The sequence below is a fragment of the Ahaetulla prasina genome, chromosome 3, assembly GCF_028640845.1.
Source record: "Ahaetulla prasina isolate Xishuangbanna chromosome 3, ASM2864084v1, whole genome shotgun sequence".
Taxonomy (NCBI): Eukaryota; Metazoa; Chordata; class Lepidosauria; order Squamata; family Colubridae; genus Ahaetulla; species Ahaetulla prasina.
In genome coordinates this window covers 121,083,249-121,105,630 of record NC_080541.1, presented here as the reverse complement: position 1 = coordinate 121,105,630, position 22,382 = coordinate 121,083,249, and the positions used below count along the sequence as shown (strand labels likewise).

At 36.3% G+C, this 22,382-nt stretch overlaps 1 protein-coding gene across 10 annotated transcripts in view; it reads right to left on the bottom strand.

The window, feature by feature from the left end:
• RABGAP1L (RAB GTPase activating protein 1 like) overlaps positions 1-22,382 on the bottom strand; it is a 188,049-nt gene that overhangs the window by 13,715 nt on the left and 151,952 nt on the right. For 6 of the 10 annotated variants that reach the window (XM_058178630.1, XM_058178632.1, XM_058178631.1 and 3 more), the window contains one exon: positions 12,139-12,231. In XM_058178630.1, the coding sequence (XP_058034613.1) occupies positions 12,139-12,231 (93 nt within the window). Of the gene's footprint in view, positions 1,684-5,076; positions 11,923-12,138; positions 12,232-22,382 lie in introns of those variants that run through there. The other 4 variants (XR_009154646.1, XR_009154648.1, XM_058178636.1 and 1 more) reach the window with 3 other exon arrangements.

Genomic DNA, 22,382 nt, shown 5'->3' with positions numbered 1-22,382 from the left:
ATGAAGGAGGGGGTGAGAGTGGGTGGGAGAACTTTGAGAGAAAGCTGGCAGAATACCATTTTAACTTAGGTGGGGGCAATATATAGATAGGCCCCAGTACAGATTACCCAGGTGATCCCTGACTAAATCTCTTTGTAATGTATATCCCTCAGGGGAACTAATATGAAATTAATGCTTTAGAGAGGCAGATCAGCTGCTATTAAAGGAATAGCACTCCCCAGTGGAGGGATGGCTGCCTGTGCTTTGAAGGGTAAAGTAAGGGGTTATCTCTCAATTTCTCTCCAATGGCTTCATGAAAAGAAGAGTGCCTTAAGAAAGAGGTTTGTACTTCTCAGTCAATATTCCATGCGGGAACAATGGGATATCATAGCATTACTTGCCTTGGGTCTGTCACTCAAGGTGCAGGAACTCGCTATTGATCAACTTTTATCAGGTAGGGCGGTCCAAAACAGGTAGTTTTCTTTTCTTCTTCAAGCTCACATAGTGGTTTCTGCTCTTTTGGCAATGCAGCAAAGATGTTATCCCAAGATGAGGCTGGTATGCTTGGGCATGCCAAGAAAGTCCCCAGGCTGGAAACAGAGTCCTGTCTGCTACTACTACTATTAAGCCTCTCTTCTCTTGGATGCAGCCTTTTTTCCCTTATTCCTTCTGAGCCTCATCTGCAACAAGGAGCTTTGTCCACCAGGGAGAGATCCGTTCCTGATCAACTTTCCTTCACCTTTGGGTCACTTCCTGGAATTACTCAAAGTTTTTCTTTAAAAATGAACTGAAAGCAAAAACTGACTCATGCCGTATAGCATATAGAGACAGCTTCCATTATTTCTCTACTCCTGGGGATCAGAGAGACATGCATTCAAGTGTTGAAAGGTTCACTAGCCACACTCGCAATATACATAATTTCCAATCTCATGTCTCTTGACCATCTTGTTGTTTGCTCACAAATGACTGGTTCACTTACTGCAGATTTCTTATTGCTGCTACTAGTAGCTGGATAGTTTTCTATGGTGGTGTAGTAAATCCTTGCAGTGTGCAGATGCAGGATTCAATCACCTCAGGCACCTTCCAACTCTATGATTCTATGACAGTAGAAGATGCCCAAGAAGGTGCTTAAGTATTCATGATGTTGAATAAACATTGTGTCCTTACCTACTGCAACAGTTTAGAAGAATAACATGGGTCTTAAAACTGCAATACTACTCATCCAGATGGCTCCTCCCCTATTTTGCTGATGATAATCTACTGATTCCTCTACATCTCCTCTATCACTATTTGTGATCTTCATTCACAGGATAGGGTAACTCCTCATTCCTGTGTCCCTCAAACTCAGCTTCTGGGCTTCTAAGGGAGGGTAGAGGTACTCATTATGACTAGTGGTACCCACTATTATGACAATTGATTCCACTATTTCTGCTGCAAGAAGTATTACCAACTGGCCTTTTATCTGATTATAACTTCAAAGTCATCGATTTTTTTCAAGTTAGGATGTCATGGAAAGGGGAGGGTTATATAGCCACCATCTAACTATAAGAATTATTCCACACCCACCTGAACAAATAGGGGTAGAGTGAGTAAAAGAGATATGTCTTAAGCAGAAGATAAATTTCAAAACAGAGAAGGATGATATCTCTCTTCTATCCAACACTCAATATTACTTTAAAGTTCACTACTTGGGTAAAATGCCCAAAGTTGCTTCAACAGTGAAAGGGAGGGAGGGAGAGAGGGGGAGAGAGAGAGGAGGGAGGGAGGGAGGGGGAGAGGGAGAGAGAGAGAGAGAGAGAGAGAGAGAGAGAGAGAGAGAGAGAGAGAGAGAGAGAGAGAGAGAGAGAGAGAATGGAATGGGGGATTGAGGCAAGCAGGCAGACAGGAAGACAGATACTCACTGGTGAGGTAAGCAATAGTAGCAGTATTGCTACTGCTTGTGGTGGGCCAGTCAGAGGAAGGGCAGTTGATCTCATCCTCCTTCCCTATTGGCAGAGTAGAGTCCCTCATGGATCTTTAGCCCTCAGGCTTCTTACAGGAAATTCTACTCTACCTTAGCATTCCATCCTCAGAACACCCCACTCAGTCTAAGCCAACCAATGCAGATACACAACTGGCTAGACATGACAAATATTCTAAAACAATAATCACGAAACCCAACATCGAATTGCAGAGCAATGCAATTGACACTGAGTATGTCAATATGTCGCTCAAAATGGGCAGGTATTGTTCTGAGTACAGTATGTTTTGTGCAAAGCTCGTAGCAAAACTTTTGCAACCTATGTGTTTGATTTCAAGTTTGGAATTCTTGAAAAGGCCGCTTCAAGCACAGAAAGTTGTGCATATCCTAATCAGTGGTAAAATCTGAACCAGTTTGCGTGCGCATGCACAGTGCGCCCCAAAAGGCAGTTTGGGAAGGTAAGTAGAAGCAAGGGGGGGATCAGCTGTGGCATGCAATTTAGCTTCGCTAGAAAGCAGGATTTCCTGTTTACTAGCAAAGCTAAACTGCGCTGCACAGATGATTCCCACCTCCCAGCTGTTCTACTTACCTTCGCAAGCCTCCTTTTGGCACATGCTGTGCACTTGCATGCGCAGTACACACCAAAAGGAGGCTTGGGAAGGTAAGTAGAACAGGGAGGGGGGCTTCAGCTGTGGCGCGTGATCTAGCTTTGCTAGAAAGCAGGATTTTCTGCTTTCTAGCAAAGCTAAACCCCGCTGCACAGCTGATTGTCAGAAATCCTGGTTCAGAGGAACCGGTAGCTTTTTTAAACTACAGGTTAGCCTGAACCGGTAGCTTTTTAAACTGCCGGTTCAACAAAACTGGTAGGTAACTACCGGTTTGCTCGAACTGGAGCAAACTAGTAGCATTTTACCCCTGATCCTAATGCTTGGTAGAATACAGAATTGTTATTGGATTAAGTAAAAAAGATTTATATATACATTCTTATTTAACATGATTTTAACTTAGAAAAATAATATTTTATTTAGCAATATATCACTGCTCAATTACAATATAAATATAATGAAAGTGCATATATTAATTTAGGTATGAAAGTATTACTTAAGTGATGAGATTTTCCGTATTTAATTAAAGTAATGTTAATGTATTTTGTTTTTATTTATTTTTCAAATACACACTGAAAAGAAAATAAGTATGTGGTACATATAATTTTAAAAACAAAATATGGCAGATGGTGAACAAATCTCAAATAATCAATAAATCTAAAATATCATATGGCTAATGTATTCTAACACAATTAAAAACAAAATACTATAAGACATTTTATACACAGTTTCTAGTCAGAACATAACTATTGAACTTTAAAAATATTTTGTCAATACAATTAAAATCAATAAGAAGAAAAAATAAAAACTATAACGAACACATTTGTAAAATATGATAAATAATATGAAAATTAAATTAAAATATTCCATTTCTGGAAATGGTTTCCAAATAAGATTGAATTCTGCATCAGATTTAATTCTTTAATATGAAGTAATTCTAGATATTAAAGCAAAGTCCGATTATTCAGTTAAGTATTTTTTGATGGTGGAGAATAAAATACTTCTCTGAAAACTCAGAAATCGAAGACAAGAGCAGTCAGTGTTTAAGGTGGGCACAGATAATCCTAGGATTCATTACAACTATTTCTGTTACAAATTCAAAGCAAAAGGCGGTAAAGCCATTCCAAGAATGTTCAAAAGTGTGTTAAGTCTTTAAAACAATATTCACATACAGGTAGTCTTCAACTTATGACCACAATTAAGTCCAAAATTTCCATTGCTAAGCAAGATAGTCACTGAATTTGGCCCCATTTCATGATCTTTCTTGCTACAGTTGTTAAGGAAACTGCCGTGGCTGTTATATTAGTAACATGATTGTTAAGTGAATTAGGCTTCCCCATTGACTTTGCTTGTCAAAAGGTCACAAAATGACCCTGGGCCACTGCGACCATCAAAAATACATGCCAGTTGCCAAGTGTCCAAATTTTGATCCCATTACTTATTGGGATGCTGAAATAATCGTTAGGTTTAGTGAAAAACATTCACAAGTTACTCTTTTCAGTGCCAATGTAACTTTGAAAAGTCACTAAACAAATGGTTGTAAGCCGAGAACTACTTGTATGCACAAATTCTGTATTTCAATCACAAGACATGAAGTTTTCAGTTCCTTAAAAAAAACAACGCCAAAATAATGGAGAAGCTGGCAATTCTCTTGCCTTGTGTTTTTATAAATTTGCAAATCTTCTATTACTTCTCTATTTCTGGAGACTATCTGACAGAAATGCGAATAATTCACTAAAGCCTGAAAGCTCTGAAGGCATCCAGCCGGAACAAGAGTTGAGTTTATATTCTCTATTAAGTGCTTGCCAAAAAGCTTCAATGTATGCAAAGCAGATAGCACAATGTGAGCATGAGATTTCTGGCTCTGCATTTACAGACAAGTGGGCAAGCAAGCTGTGTGGTAGGAACTGCAGTGTCCTCCTCCTTGTAATAAGAATGTGCCAAATTTCAAAGGAAACATGTCTGATATATTTAGTGAATGATTTTTAAAAAGCCTGTGTGTCCAATCTTTTCTTAGCTTATTAAAGTCTTTTCTTCTGGAGATGAAAAAGAAAGGTCTTGTTATACTAGACTTAATCCATCTTCTCAACAAGAAAGAAGTCTTGCAATAATAGATTTAATTTAAAAAAAAAACAGTAATTAAAAATCACTTTAGTCCTGAAAAGCAGCAACATTCTCAGAGGGAATGTCAGTCGAAGCATCTCAAGGAATAAGCAGACTGATTTTGTTGCCTCCAGGGAAGGTATAATTTAAAAAGAATCTACTTGTTAACACTGCTACAGAGAAGATAAAGTTTGTGCACTGCATATGCCAGTCAAACTTAAGATAAATATGCAAACAGAAGCCTTTTTTCCACTACTATATTATCTGTAGTCTAAAAATAAGGATTGTAACATCCAAATACAGTCTCAGGACTCTGCATCATCAGCTGAAAAGGTGAGGGGGAGAATTCTCAACTATCAGTTAACAAGGAGGACACTGCATTTCCAAAGACAAAAAAAAATCAACAACATACAGTCAAATAAAACTTACCTCCAGCACTGTCACAAAGCAACTACTGTTTTCAATCATGGATAAAAAGTTGAGAAACAAAAAGAGAAGCAATCCAATGAAATTTAAAGACAAATCAACAATAATTAGGAAGGGAACAAAACCCCACGTTGAGAATTCTGCATGGAGGTCCAGGGCTTCGTTTTTGAAAGATAGCTTATTTCCTTCTATGGCCTATTAAAGCAAATGTTTGATTGAAAGGAGGAAGCTCAGACTTGGAAGGCAAGTCCTAACTCACAAAGCTGTCAGCACTACCCAAAATGAAGAATAAACAACTACAGCAATTGGTCCATTTGATGCAAGTAGATTTCACTATTGCTTGTAAACTGGGTGTGTCATCTTTCACCAAAATACATACAACATGTCTTTTTCAGTTTAAAAAAATCTGATTTGAAATGTAGAAGAGAGCTTTTGATATTGGTTAGTTTGGAGTTTTAAAATTTCATGTCCAAATGAAAAAAATTAAATGCATAATAAATTATTGCAAACTACTTTAGCCTTTATGGGGTAAAATACTTCATATTTTCCATTGGGTTTTCTGCTGCTATAGGTAATTTAAAAATACAGACTGAATTATTAATATAAGTCACAGTTATATTAATATGTAAGACTGTGTATCAGCCACTATTTTTTCTACTTCTCTGCCTCTGCTGCTGAAATAGATGGACTAAAAATCTTGCCAGATAGAAGTAAATTCTGCATTCCTAATTCCAAACACGTTAACTAAATGAATGTTTCATGAAATTGGGAGACTTATTACTGTAACTGAGCTTCATCAAAGAAATTTACCATGAAAAGACTCTTTCTCTTATTAATATGAAGTACCAACAGCGATTTATGGCTGGGACATGAACATGTCTAATCCTCCTGTCTTCTGCTTTTCACACAACAACCCTGTAAAGTGGATTGAGCTGAGAGAGCGATTGACCAAAGTCACCCAGCTGGCTTTCATGCCAAGGTGGGACTAGAGCTCATGGTCTCCTGGTTTCTAAGCTTGTATCACTACACCAAACTGCGTCTCTGATTTTAATGGATCAAATCAGTGTGCCTCCTGTATTTTCTGCCTTTATGCATATTTTGGTTATATGTAATATTCAAAGTCCATGAGTTCTTAAGTTTTAAAACTCTTAAGACTATCAGACTTTGAAGGCAGTATTAAAGATCTTGCTGTCTGTCTAAACAAAAGATTTAGAAATCTAGCAGTGTTGCAAAATATCTTTACTACTCACTGTTGAAATAATTGCTTAACAAACTGCAGTCCTTCTAAATAATGGCATTTCTATTAATATGAAGAAACAACCATGTTTGGAAAACGTTTTTTTGGAGAAAAAAATCTTAGAAATGCGATTTAGTTATTCAGGGCTTATGCTTTGTACTAAAAATCATACTATTTAGTAAGTTATTTAAATAACATCTAACTAGCCAAGTTAGCAAAATATAAAGTAACATAAGCAAAGTTATTTCAAGGCAACCTCTTCTTGAATATATATTTGCACTCTTCAAACTAAACAATAAAAAGGTGGTAGGAGAACACATTCATTACTGAAAGCCGAACTCTAAAAAAATATGCACATATGTATATACATTACTGAATAAATATGAAATCTTGAGTTAAATTCAAAACACAATAACTGCATTGACATATCCAATATTCACTCCATACAGGCTGTCAACACAGGGTCATAATGGGCAGTTAAGGGCAACAATTATCTTCAATGTGTCTGATAAAGAGGATCACAGTCCAAAAAATGTATGCTACATTCATTAGACTACTATACTAACAGACTAACAGTTACTCCTCTGGCAGCTATCATTATGACACAGAACAAAAACCAGAGCTAAGTCAAGTGAACAGGAAAGAAACATTACATTTAAACTCAATGAAATATCTATACATCCATCCACACCAAACACTGGCTCTCTTATGAATGGGATACCTGCAATTCAGGCATTATTACAAAAGTTGAACACTAATAATCCTGGGAATTCTTTTTTTCAATGATAATGGAATAGAGAAATGTCAGAGGAAGATACAACTGACACAGGAATAAATTCCGTAAATCTAAAATGATCAGTTGTCCACAATTTCTGACAAGAGCTTTCTCCCACCAACTGTGACAGACCCTCCAGACTTCCCCATTATTACTTAGAATCAGTAAAATGTATTTAAAATTCTTCTCTTCTCTTAATATCTCATGATGTAGAAAATTAAAGAAAACAAGCTTGTTTTCCTGAGTATTTTGTTCCAATATTCTTTGGCATAGTGCAAGAATTCAACAAAGCAGTGTGGAACTAGAGACTCTTTCATTCAGTGATGCATAAAGAGAGAAGGGTAATGCTCAGCTGTAAAAAGGCTGTATGTGTTTGTTGTGAATATATTATCAGTCAGGAAACAGAGGGAATTTTTTTAACCTTATCAGCGAATAAGCATGCATACATGCAGCACACTGAGTCTTTCAATATTTTTGCAAAGTTAACAAAAGGATTCACAGTATCATAAATGTATCCAACAGTCTTTGAATGAAGCAGTCTTCAACACTGAGAAACATCTCTTTTGATCATCCTTTAAACCTCAAGAAACAATGATAAGATGTTTTTCCTCCATTTCCAAATTCCTCCTTTTGAATTTTATTCAAAATTTCTTTTGGGTAGCAGACAACAGGTTTCACTTAATTATACTAAATCCTAACAATATCAAGGAAATAGTTGTGAACAAAATACTTTCTCTTTCTATTTCTACTATTTCTACTAATAATAATTGGGACAACCTGCACTCTGCTACTTAATGGATGTCAGTGGATGAGACTGATTCTGAAAGAGCCAATGAGTAGAGCCACTCAATCTTAATTCCATTTCAGTGTTGACAAGACTGAAGCTGTGCAAGGAAAACTCATTGTTTAGAGCTGATGGAACTCTCTGACTGGTCCCCGAGTAAAATCTATACATTCTCAAGCTACAAAAGATTTCTAGAGAGGAAGCCTTTCACTGTGTAGCCATCATATTAGAAGAGGTACTTGCTTTACTGAAGCACAAGAAAACCAGCAATTGGTACTACAGACACAATGAAATGTTGAGAGAAATGGTAAGAATACAGTTATGTTGATTTGCAGACCAGGACTTTTTGGGGAGGTGATGTGAGTTAAATACCAGTTGAGTACAGATCACAAGTAATAATATAATCATTCTGAATTGGCAAAGATTTTAAAAGATGGAGAGATAGATAGATACTTCCTGCAGTAAAAGACACCAAACAATGGTGTCTCTTTAGATTACCAAGCCAAATTCATTTGAAAATCCTTACCAGATTTCTGAATATGTATGCAAATAACATGTTCTGATACTGGATTGCATTCCTTTGGATGAATTCAGCCTATCCCTTCATGCCAGAGGCCCAGCCAAGTGCTATCTTAAAAATCAACAATTTACCTTCTCCTTGAAATAGAGGAAACAGAGCTATGTCCAGGGGTCTGCCCTCCCTGCTATTAGGCATCATCCCTGCCCAAGTTGATAGATTCTGCTGCCAAATTGGCAATAAAGTCCCCAAAGCTAAGGGTGCTGGGGGATTTCAATCTGCTGAATGGTGGTACATAGTGCAGGATAGCTCAGGAGTTGTGGACACCATGGCAACCATGAATCTCTTCTAAATCCTCAACAGCCCAACACATACTATAGCTGCATGCTGATATGACTTTTGTTTTGAGGCAATTGTGATGTGATCCGTAGTACAGAATTTTAGTATCAGTCCATTGCCATGGACAGATAATTCTCCAGTTACTTCTCAGCTTACTGTCCTTCCTCCTTATGGAGGGACATGTTCTATTCCATCAGCCCACTGCCATCAGAGGGTTCGCCATGGGAGCTTGGGATCTTCCCTGGGGATCTGGCAGATAGTTCAGTTGAGGCTTTGTTGGTCTTTGAAATGGGTATATTTCTGGACCTTCGATCACATAACTCCTATGTGGTCATTGCCTGTACCTGATTCTGGGTATATTTTGATTTATTAAAGAAATATGGGAGACAAAGGACCAAAAGATATGGTAAATATGCATTGGAAAACGACTTGGAGTGTATGCACTCAAACATGAATAAAAGCCCATATCAAGGATTACCATTTAGAAATCAGGATTGCCTTACAGAACCATTTCATAGGAATGGTTAGGAATATTCTAACCATTTGGAAGATAAATTATCACTATGATAATGATCTGTCACTATTGTTGTATGTACACTGAGAGCTTATGCACCGGAGAAAAATTCCTTGTGTGTCTAATCACACTTGGCCAATAAAGAATTCTAATTCTAAAATCATACAGATCTGCACTTGTGGAAAGAGGGGTTGATACCTTCTGCCTTGGTAGTCCTTGAACTAAGCTATTTTATATAACTGCTAGCAAGGTGAGGTGGTCAAGAAGGTGGTCAGACTGCAATTACAGGGATTCTGGAGGGAGTGGATTATAGACTCATTCCAATCAGATACAGACTGGTATGTAGTATAGGGAGAGCCCTGATCATACTAATCAGTGATCTCTGCTATAAGCAAGATAGAGGTGGTGCATCTGTCCTTGAGCTTCTTCATCTCTCAGTGGTTTTTCATACTGCTAACCACAGATCCTTCTGCTCCAATTCTGGGGGTTGGGAATTGGAGTCACCATATTGTTGTTGTTGTTTTCCATTCTTTCAAAGCCTGTTCCAACTAGTGATGAGGAGAGGTTGCTCCCTAGGTCCTGTTGATTGGAAAGTGAACTAATCTAGTTGTAAGGCAACATTAAACTTCCATTAAACTGAAGAATGTTTGGGGAAGCACCATCCCACTGTAACACACATTTAAATAGTGAATTACCTGTACTGTTATTGTCACAGAAACATCCTGTACTTAGTGAGACAAGTATGTAATCTATCCAGCTCCATTCTATGGACTTGTAAATAATATGTGAAACTATAATCATTAGCAATTTCTTTTCCTCACACATCTATTAATTTAAACTCAAATAACAGTTTCTTCAACATTATCAACTCATGCCTTTTATTCAGTGGTGAAATTCAAATTTTTTTACTACCGGTTCTGTGGGCGTGGCTTGGTGGGCGTGGTGTGGCTTGGTGGGCGTGGTGTTGCTTGATGGGTGTGGCTTGGTGGGCGTAGCAGATGAAGGATACAGCAAAATCTCCATTTCCACCCTACTCCAGGGGAAGGATACTGCAAAATCCCCATCCCTACCCCACTCTGGGACCAGCCAGAGGTGGTATTTGCCGGTTCTCCAAACTACTCAAAATTTCCGCTACCGGTTCTCTGAACTACTCACAATTTCTGCTACCGGTTCTCCAGAACCTGTCAGAACCTGCTGGATTTCCTCCCTGCTTTTGTTATAATCTACACCAGTATCAGTCTGGAATTCTATCTCTGCATTTTGCCTTTTGTCAATATTTACATTTTACTACAGATTGTTATAAAAAAGTGGATTCCAATTTATTTGGTACATAAAGTGAGAGAAAAGTAGTTAATAGCTGCCTCTCAAAAATCCTTTAACAAAGTTCTGTCTACTCTTTTTATCATTAAGAACATACATCATTTCAATGAATGTAGAGCTATCAAAAGTAATAGTTAAACCCTCAAGATTTAGAAAAGCCTCTTGCTATCAGTAATAGTCTAAAATCAAGCATTTTAACAGAAAATCATTTGGCTTAAGAATTGCCTGCAACATTGTCATATTTGAATGCCTTGGCTATAACAATGAATCATTCTTTTGTATATAACCACACATATTTAACCCTGAATGTTTGAAGTCACAATTTTAACATCTTCAATTCTAATTCTTCCCTCCTTTTCCTTTTTCATTCGATAAAGAACCTCACAGAATTCAACAGTCACAAGACCTCAATACATCAGTGTTTGCTTTGAGAGACAAAAATCTCTATGTGGATGCAGATCTAAACCTTAAAATTATATAATTGACATGTAACATGAACATCATGTCCACAATATTTTAAGCTAGAATTCAAATTCTGCTTTAGATCAATGCAATATAATAATTAGAGATCCAATTTTCCAGATTACTCAAAATTTGGTTCATCTTGTCTAAAAAGAATTGGCATAAATTTGGGTATTTAAAAAAAATATCTACCAGTCTAAGCCCCAAATACATATCACAAATAACAATATTTACAAAAGTTCAAGAAACATGAAAGTAATTTGACCTATTAGTTTTACACAGTGCAATTATTCAGTCCTAATACTTAATAAAACCCATTTCAACAACTCAGTGGTTCAAATACATTACATAATAATCCTTACAACATCCCTGTAAGGTAGGCTAGAAGTATCATATGTATATAACATATGCCAACTGAGTGGAAGAACAGGTTAGTGGTAGAAATACTATTCAAACTTCAATTTCAGGTTGCCATTTTGTTCCATGCAACTAGTTATGGGAGTTCAGATCAAAAATGTAACAAAATGTATAAAACTAGAGTTCCATTTTACTAAGGAATTCTGTTTGGTTCTTGCTTGGAACCAACATAACATTGAAATGTGGTGCAATAAAATGAATTATTTCGCCATCTCTGCCTCTCAGTCTATGAGATTGAGAGTGTTATAAATATTACTAAATCATCAAGAGTATTTGCACCATAGAGGAAAAAGTCATTCATTCAGTGCAGACAGTCAATTATGGAAGCAATTGCTTTCCAAAATGCATCTAAGGTAGTGAACCACACATAACTTTGTCTAACACATAATTCTTTGCCTCCTTTGCATGTCAGTAGAAGAGAATCCCTCATTCTTTTTCAGCATGCCATGCAGTTTCCCAGAAGTATAACCTACAAACATATAAACTGAGAAAATAAAAACATTATATGTTGTTCCTAAATAAAATAAATTTAACGGCTTCAAGTAAAATGTAAAATTTAACAATAAACTATTTGAAATAAGTCTCTTGAAATGTGACACAACAGGCATTGTGAACTCACTGCCCAGATCTCTCCTTTCATTGTAAAAGCCATCTCTCTGTGTTCTAATGGAAAGTATCTAAGCACATAGCAGCTCATTACCTTGTATCGATCCAAAGGGTCTTCCTGCTGCAGCTGATTCTCCCTCATCATTTGATATTCTCTCTCATATTTCTTCAGCTTCTTTGTAGGCACCTGTAGGTTAATAAAAATAAATAACAAAAAAAAAGGTACTATTACGGTTAATATTCGAGGTGAAAAACTACTCTAGCAAGACATATAGGGAGACTAAGAGAAGTAGGAATTATTGTATACTGACCATCATCAGCAAAGTAGTCTCTTGATCTTACAAAGAACTGCCAGTACATTTCAAATGAAAGTAGATATGTTACTTCTCCCCAACAAGCTACAGTGTTCTAATTATGAGGCTAAAAGTAGGGAATATAACTCAACTCACAATGGAACTTTATGATTTCTATTATTAAAGGGTGGGTGGGTGGGATGGAATCACACTTCCCAGGGCTAAGAGAAGCAGCTAAGTACCCATCTCAAAATAAGATGGCCTGGGATTCTTGGTGGGAGGGGGGTCTTTATAACTGGCACTAATTTGGGATTCGGGACAAATGTGTGTGATTTTGAAAAACAGGTGGCTTCCATCAATATGAATTTGAAATTCCAGTTGCACCTCCTATAAAGACCCATAATATTTGTGTGGGAGTAGTGCTTCTCCCATTATAATATAAACCATACAAACTAAAATATAATTGTTCTAATTACAGATAGGCAGTGGGAGTACAGCATAATGAGGCTACAAAAATGTACACATCATGACAGTAAAAAGAGCAATCAACAATATGAAGAAAGGAAAGATTAATGAGAAATAAGACATACTTCAGCAAATGGAAATTTTATCCCTGCTGTACACACATAACAGGTCTAGGACAATTTGCCGCAGCCAACTTGCCATGGCCACCTTACCTCAGCCAAATTGCCATATGCCAACATACCACAAGACAACTTGCCGCACAGAATTTCATGTGTGATAAAGCAATGTAATGTTTATCCACCATTGTTTCTTTGACATTATTTCCATTGACAAAAATGGAAATAATGTCAAAGAAATGGTAACAGATAACATTTATCATGCTGAGTTATCCTGCATGGAATTTTCTGTGGCAATTTGTCTCATGGCGAGTTGGCCGCAGCGAGTTATCCTGTGGTGAGTTGGCTGCAGCGAGATGGCTATGGTGAGTTGGCCACAGCGAATTGTTCCATTCTGCACAACAAAGTGACATGTTACACTATGTACAGAGCAAAGTAATGGGACAATGATAGTTGCTCATATAGAAGCATAGAAGTATTTGGTATCAGTTATAGGTACTAAAAATATAAAGGTAAGCTGAATCTAAGAAAGTAAAAGGCAATGAAACTACCCAGGAAAGATCAGTCTGCATACAGAGAACAATGTGAATGTTCAGGCTGAGACAATCATGAGGCCTCAGTGCACTAGTAGCACCAAATCTGTCCTCCAAAGTCATCTGGCTGTTAAATGAAAAGGATAATTCACTATTAATTAAATCTCCTACTGGAACACCTGCTGTTTTCTCCTCTGACTAGCTGCTTCCTTGGAGCAGGAATTCTGATTTAGAAGGTTTAACCATCTACAGTCTCGCCAGATGGCCTAAAGCAATGTACACAGGTAACTTATCCAAAGTTCTAAATATTATCAAAATGAGTTCTCTTGATGGGAGGTCTGTAAACACAATCTTAAAACTTGTGTTGTCCACTTCAAATGACTCTGATAACTGCCAAATCAAAAATGAACTCCAAAACTTGAACTTGAAAAATTTCACCTTTTATACAGATTAACAGAGTTGGAAGGGACCTTGTAGATCATCTAGTCCTGTGATGGCGAACCTTTTCTGGGCTGAGTGCCCAAAGCGCGCATGTGCTAATGCATGTGCCCGAACCCCAAAATGCAATGCATGTGCAGCCCCCCGAATGCACACGCCCCCCGATGCATGTGCGACAGAGACCTGATGACCAGCTGGCTGGCAGTAGGCGTGCATGCATGCACGGTGGAGCTGAATTGGGGCGATGGCTTGCATGCCCAAAGAGAGGGTGCTGCATGCCATGCATGCCATAGGTTCGCCATCACGGGTCTACTCCAACCCACCGCCCAAGCAGACCCTACACCATTTCTGACAGATGGCAGTCCAGTCTCTTCTAGAAAGCTTCCAGTGATGAAACTCTAACAACTTCTGAAGGCAAGCTGTTCCATTGGTTGATTGCTCTCACTGTCAGAAAATTTATCCTTATTTCCAGGTCGAATCTCTCCTTGATCAGTTTCAATCCATTATTCCTTGTTTGGCCTTCAGATGTTTTGGAAAATAGCTTGACCCCTTCCTCTCTGTGGCAGCCCCTCAAATATTGGAATATCATGTTTCCCCTGGTCTTTCTCTTCACTAGACTAGCCATGCCCAGTTCTAGTAACTGTTCATTGTATATTCTAGCCTCCACTCCTCTAATTATCCTTATTGCTTTCTCTGCACTCTTTCTAGAGTCTCAACTTCTTTTTTATACTGTGGTGACCAAAACTGGATGCAGTACTTTAGGTGTGGTCTTACTAAGGATTTATAGAGTGGTATTAGTATCTCACTTGATCTTGATTGTATCCCTTTGTTAATGCAATTTAGGATTACATTGGCTTTTTTAGCTGCACACTATTACCTCATATTTAATTGGTTGTCCACTATGTTGTCCACTATGACTCCAAGATCCTTCTCAGAGTTACTGCTATTAAGCCTGGTTTCACCCAGTCTATATGTGTACTTCGGCTTTTCTTGCCTAAGTGTAAGACTTTACTTTTCTTTACATTGGATTTCATTTTGTTAGATAGGGCCCAGTGTTCAAGTCTGTCAAGATCCATCTGGATCTTGAGCCTATCATTTAGGGTGTTGGCTATTCCTACCAGCTTAGTATCATCCGCAAATTTGATAAGTTTCCCTTCTATTCCCTCATCTAAGTAATTTATGAAAATATTGAAGAGTATTGGGCCTAATCTTGTACCAAATCTTGTGGTACCCCAACTGCTTACTTCCCTCCATGTAGATGTAGTACCATTAAGGACTACTTGTTCAGTATGGTTTGTCAGCCAATTATGAATCCATCTGGTGGTGATGCTATCTATCTCACTTTTTTCTGACTTACCAAGAAGCAGGTTGTGGTCTACTTTGTTGAATGCCTTGCTGAAGTCTAAGTATATTATGTCCACAGTATTTCTCTGGTCTACTAATTTAGTCACTATGTTGAAAAATGAAATAAGATTGGTTTGGCATGATCCGTTTTTAACAAACCCCTGCTGACTTCTAGTTATTACTTTACTCGTTTCTAGATGTTGGCAGATCTGTTTTTTTATTATCTTTTCCTGTATCTTCCCATGTACTGATGTTAGACTGATTGGTCAGTAGTTTTCTGGGTATGGGTTTTTTTCCTTTTTTGAAGATGGGAACCATATCAGCTCTTTTCCAGTCCTCTGGTAGTTCCCAGTGCTCCAGGATTTTTCAAAGATGTGGTACAGTGGTTCTGAGATGATATCTGCCAGCTCCTTTAGAACTCTGGGATGTGATCCATTAGGTCCCGGTGATTTGTATTCATCAAGATCTCTTACCATTTTTTGGCTTAATTTAACTTTTATTCTAGTCTGTCTTTTACAGTTATGTTTTTGGTAGTTTGGACTATTGTTTCTTTTTGCGTGAAGACTGATGCAAAGAATGAGTTAAGCAGCTCTGCTTTCTCTCTGCTGCCTGTTACTTCTCTCTTTAGTGGACAGACTGTTTCCTTGATTTTTTTCTTGCTGACTTCATCTTTACAGATTCTGGCTATCTGCTGTTATTCTGCCTTAGTTATATGTCCTTCTTTCCATTTTTTGTACATGTACTTTTTGTCTTTCAATTTCTCAGCGAGATCTTTGTGCAGCCATGCTGGTTTCTTCTTGGATTTTTTGTTTTTTTGTTTTTCAATAGTATTGTGCTGGTCTGGGCTTTTATGATAATATTTTTCAGAGTTTCCCAAGCTTCTTGAGTTGTTTTCCCCTTAAGGATTTTCATCCAAGGAATCTTTCCCAAATTCTCTCTGAGTTTGTTAAAATCAGCTCAGATTAAAATCTAGGACTCTGGTACCATTGTGTTCTATTGTGCGTATTTGTGCTATGTTGAATTCTAGTATGTCATGGTCACTCTCACCCAAGGTTCCTGCGGTTTCAACTTCCTCTATCGCTTCTTCTCTGTTTGTAAGAATTAAGTCCAATATGGTTGTCCCTCTAGTTCCCTCCTCTACCTTTTGGACAACAAAGTTGTCGACTAGGTTGGTCAGGAACATATTTGATTTCTCACTTGGTGCAAAATTAGTCTTCCAATTAATGTCAAGGTAATTGAAGTCCCCAATTACTATTGTAATGTGTTTCCTACATATGTTTGTTAGTTGGTTGCCAAAAAGGACATCTATTTTTTCTGCTTGGTTGGGTGACCTGTAGTATACACCTATGGCAATGTCATTCTTTTTTTCTTTTATATTGACCCATATGCATTCTAGGAGGTTTTCATCTTTGGTTTCGTGCATTTCTGTAGCAATGTTCTTCACATACAGTGCAACTCCACGGATCAGATAACTTAAATGAAGCTGACACAGAAAACAGTTAACCCAACCCAGCAAGAAAGTTCAACGAAAATCCTTGGTATTTTCACAAATTCCACTGAAAGCAAAATAAATGTCTTTATTTCTCACATATATCCAAACAGAGACACTCACAATCCCCTTTTCTTTGTGTCCGTGGCTCAAAACCGATCACTCAAAAGCCAGATTTTGCAGGAAAAGAAGCAAAGCTCAACAGAATGCTTTCTATTCTTTTTCTATTTTCCACTTGGGGACACAGCATATTTGTAGCACAGTGAGTTGCTAGGATACCTCTCTGTGAATGCCTGTCTTGTATTCTCTGCTGCTTTATCACTATCTCTGATCAACAAAAACATCAGTAAATACAGGGAGGAAAGCATAAAATGATGAGGAAACCAACTACCATTAAAACGAATAATATGTTATATGAGATGGGGGGTGTAATCTATAATGTTAATTGGCTACTGAATAAAATAACCATATCTTTAATAGCTTTTTATAAATGATACCAGATAAAAATGAAAATGAGGATGATGCAAATATGTGCAAATATCAATTGGTGGATTATACATAAATATCTGTAATTATGGTACAGCTTTTTCAGAGGAATACTAGCATTATAGTTGGTTATAGTGAAACAACAAATTTTTTTTTAATATTTTCCATAAGGTACTGCCTTACTGGATTTGGGAATGACTGAATAGAAAGGAATCTTGACGTAATGATGGACAGCTCAATGGAAATTTAAATCTCCTGTCTGGCTGCTTAAAAAGGACAAATTCCCATACCAGGAATTATTAGGAAATGAATGGAAAATAAAACCAGTAATAACATGGATTGACAATGTAATCATACTTTGCAATATTGCATACCAGAAAGCGGTTAAACTAGAAAAAGAAAAGAAAAGAAAAGATCAATTAAATTATTGAAATAATTACAGCCAATATTTTAGGAGAAAAGACTACAGCAATTGGTGTTTTTAGTGAAAGCAGATGAGGCAGATCAGGCATGCTGTGGAATATGTGAAATGATCAAATGCCCAGAGAGAAATTACTTTTGGTCTCCATCTCACAGTATTAGAACATGGAGCCTTTAGGGTATCCAGACAATGTCGAATGCAGAGGGCTTCAAGGCAAACAGGTCTCTTTTTGCACAATGTATAAACAGTGAAATTATGTACTATCAGATGCAATGGGCATCCTTTTAGAATCATTTACAAAAAGAAATTCACAGAGAATAGAGATTAACTATGGCTTGACTAAATTTTTGCTATATTGTCTTCTGAATCATAAGTAGCATATATAAAATACTGGATTCTGGGAAGCAGTAGTAAAAGAAAGGATCCCATTTTATGCCTGTGAGTTTTCCAAATGCATTTGGTTGGCCCTGTGGAATACTGGGCTAACTGGGCCTTCTGACTGATCAATTATTTTAATATTCTTATCTAACTCTTTGTTTCCTCTACTGTTACAGCAAAACTGTCATACCCTCCAGAAGGGGCGAACAAAATCTTAATGTAGCTCTCAGTCTTCTGTCTACATTCACAGTTTTAGGTTTTTTTAAGTTTTATTTTATCTGAGTCATTTTAGATTTACAAAATAATAATAATTCTGATATTAATGATAATAGTTGAAATAATAATAATGATCAATTTACTTTATGCTCAATACTAATGAAAATAATAGTACTATTCAGGTATATCTGATAATAGTTTTTCAACTTCTAACATTTGCATCTACATGTTAATTGTAACATAGCAATATACCTAGTAATATTTTCCCCATTTCTAATTTCTACCTCTATTTTCTAACTTTTAATCAAGCAAATCTTATATTAAGTAGTATTCTATATCTATCCATCATCTCTTGCCCTTTTTAGCATTTCAGCTCTTATTGATTTTTTGACCTATCTCCCATAGTCCTCCCTTGGTTTCTTGCATCTCCTTACATCAGTCTTATTTAATCTAAATATTTCATCTACCTCTACATCTACTTCTCACTGTCTAATTTCCAGCATGCCCATAAATGACTCTTTCATCATTCCTGGGAGTTCTTTCTCTTTGTCCTCTTCTATATTTTCAACTCTTAAAGCGTAGTCTGCCTGCTCCGTTTCATGAATTTTTACTGTTACTTCCTCATCTTTATCTGTTTGTATTGTTTGTTGATTTGTCTCCTCTATTTCTTCCTCTACTCTTTCTACTTTCTCTATTTCTTGAATTTCTTGTACATTTTTCATTATCATTTGTGGCGAGTTTCCTGAACTCACATCTGTGTCATGTATCAGTTCCTTCATCTCCCTATGGTTCCTTATCATAGCTTCCTGAATACAATTAAGGATCAATAGTATTTCTTTTTGAGATGCATCTAATTCTCCCTGTTGTGACATTTTACTTTAATTTAATGGGCTAAGAATTACTCAATAATCTACCAAGATCCCAATGTCCCAATTGTCCATCACACCAATATTAGAAAAAAATACTCAATCCCAGAACTGTTCCTCAAAATGCACAATATTTATAGACCTCAGTATCTGCCAATTTGCTGTCTCTCAATTTTCCAAATTTGTAGGTCTTGTTTAACTTTTCTTCTTTCACCTTGTAAGATGTTCTATCAAGCAGCATTTATAATCCAGAATGGCCCACGTGTCTCATTAATCCACATAGTCAAATGGTCAGTTTCAAGGGCGATTCCTATTGTTTATAGTCTTCAAAAGGCTCACCAGTTACGTGTGTTTTCTGAAGTAGGGACCTTTTGTATGCATTATTTCCATTATCTTATTAAAATATTTAGCTAATTGTTTTAGGAGCTATTTCATTTTTAGGATGAAACACAGGAAACAGACTAGTTTGAACAAAATATCTTGTCCATTCACATAAAAATTGCTTATATTTTCAATAAATTATATATCCCATAGGATAATATACAAAATATAATTTACTTCTGAGACTGCAGAATGGGCCCAGGAAACAATCTACCTGTGAAATGCCCCATGTTGCCTGATGTATGGGGTCTTTGACTTTACAAAGCACTGAATATTAGAATAGAATAGAATAGAATAGAATTTTTATTGGCCAAGTGTGATTGGACACACAAGGAATTTGTCTTGGTGCATATGCTCTCAGTGTACATAAAAGAAAAGATACGTTCATCAAGGTACAATTAGGCAAGATTAAATGGCTGATTTATAATACATACATACATATGCATGTTTGATAGTAAAAGTAAAATTCTAGAACATTTTATAGAAAGTATTTATTTTATATTTTATAAAATAAGCATTGCTTCATTTTCTTTGTTGCTGATGTATTTTCCTTGTTATTGCTTTCTGTGTATTTTAGGCAGATTAATAAACTACTAAAAAATGAGAAGGGCAACACTTCTGAATTTCTTTATAAAAATTACTGTCATATGATGGGAATTTTAATTTTCCAGTTTTCAACACTATCACTTGTATTCATCTTGACTTCTATTTTTAAATGGTATTTGAGGAACCAAGCAGAATTAGAAAGTTATTAAGGAATCTCTCTGATATTTCCCTTAAGTGCTGTCTCCTCCAGCTGGAATCTGCCTGGCTCATGTGTTCAGATAGGGAAGGGAACCAGAGGGTTCTATTCCTAGGAAAATGCACCTCATCTGGTGGCCTTGGAGACACACTTAGTACTGCTAACCTTCTGTCAAGTGCTGTTTGGCTGAACTTTGACAGGTTAGGTCTTTTTGTTAATTAATTGGGTGAATATTTTTTGTAACATATGCTCCTTATGATCTTAAGAGGTAATTATTTCAACAAAGAAGCTCTCTTTCCTGTTTACTGAATAGCCAGAGATAGAATAGTTAGAGACTAAAAAACTCGATTATGCTGGAAGTGTAAATTGGGTGAGGATACACTTGCTCACATAATACTATTATAGCTGGGCCTTGGTTTAAAATCTATACATTTATTAATATCATGTTACAGAGATTTATAATGTTTAATATATTTTAAATTACACAATAAAAATGGAAATTATCATTATATGAAGAGCTGTGTAAACTATATGAATATTTACCAACCATGTGGTATAACAAAAAAAGAATGATAATTGATATTGACAGTGCAACTCCAGGATTACAGTCTTGGATCAATAATGTTTAAAAAATAAACATAAAATACGAGAATCAAAGGAGACAGAGGGAATTAAAGTTAGACAACATGAATATAAACTCAGAGCTTTTGCAGATGACTTGGTGATTACTTTAACAAATCCTATAAATTCAAGTGTTTCTCTGTTGGAAATAATTGATCGATATGGGTTTCAGGGTTTAAGGTAAATCAGAATAAAACAAAAGTGATAATAAAAAATATGACCAGACAACAGAAAGAAAAATTAGAGGAAATAACAGGATTTGAAATTGTAAAAAAGGTTAAATATTTAGGGGTTTATATTACATCATCAAATGTGAAATTGTACAAGAATTATTATGAGGTCTTATGGCAAAAAGTTCAGAAGGAGTTGATTGGAAAAAATTGCAATTATTGTTGCTGGGGAGAATACCTGCTATCAAAATGAATGTTTTACCTAGATTTTTATTCCTCTTTCAGATGATACCAATAATTAAGAAAGATAAAAATTTGGAGGAATGGCAGACTGGAATTAATAAATTTATATGGGAAGGTAAACAAGCCAGGGTTAAAATGAAAATAATTCAAAATTCCCGGGAAACGGGAGGTTTAAAAATGCCCAGTTTTAAATTATACTATGAAGCAGCTGCTCTCTCTGCAATAAGTGATTGGTTTAATTTAACGGAGGAAAGAATCCTGAATATAGAAGGTTATGACTTGCTATATGGATGGCATGCATATTTAATTTATGACAAAAAAGTGGATACAGCTTTTAAAAATCATGTGTTAAGAACTGCTCTTTTGTGTGTTTGGAAAAAATACTCTTATAAACTAAATTATAAGGTTCCTATGTGGGCGAGTCTCAGGCATACAATAGAGAATATAAACATAGAACAGAATCAGGAAATGATTACATATAAAGATCTTTTGTATACTGAAAGAGGTAATTTGCAATTAAAATCTCTGCACGTATTAAAAGAAGAAGGGAAAAATTATACTTGGTTTCAATATGGGCAACTACGTGCTAGATGGAAGGAAGATCAGAAAATTGGTATAGTGCAGAATGAGGAAAATTTGGTAAAGCAAATTAGAAATCAGTCTCAGGAGCATATAAAGAGATTGTATAATGTGTTACTTGAAATAGATTCTGAAAGGGATTTGGTAAAGGACTGTATGATAAAGTGGGCACAAAATTTTCAGGAGCCAATATTATTGGAAACTTGGGAAAAAATTTGGGTTAGAAATGTTAAATTTACACAGGCACAGAATTTAAGGGAAAATTTTTATAAAATGTTTTATAGATGGCATTTAGATCCTAAGAAATTATCGTGTATGTACCCAGATATGCAAGCAAAATGTTGGAGATGTAATAGTGATGATGCTACATATTTTCATATTTGGTGGACTTGTAAGAATATTAAGGCTTTTTGGATGAGAATTTGGTGGATTTTACAAAATGTTTTGAAAAAGAAGATAAAGTTCCTGCCACAATTTTTTTTACTGGGAATTATCATGGACTGTACAGTAATTGAGACTAAATTGATTTATAACAGCAGCAAGATTACTGATAGGAC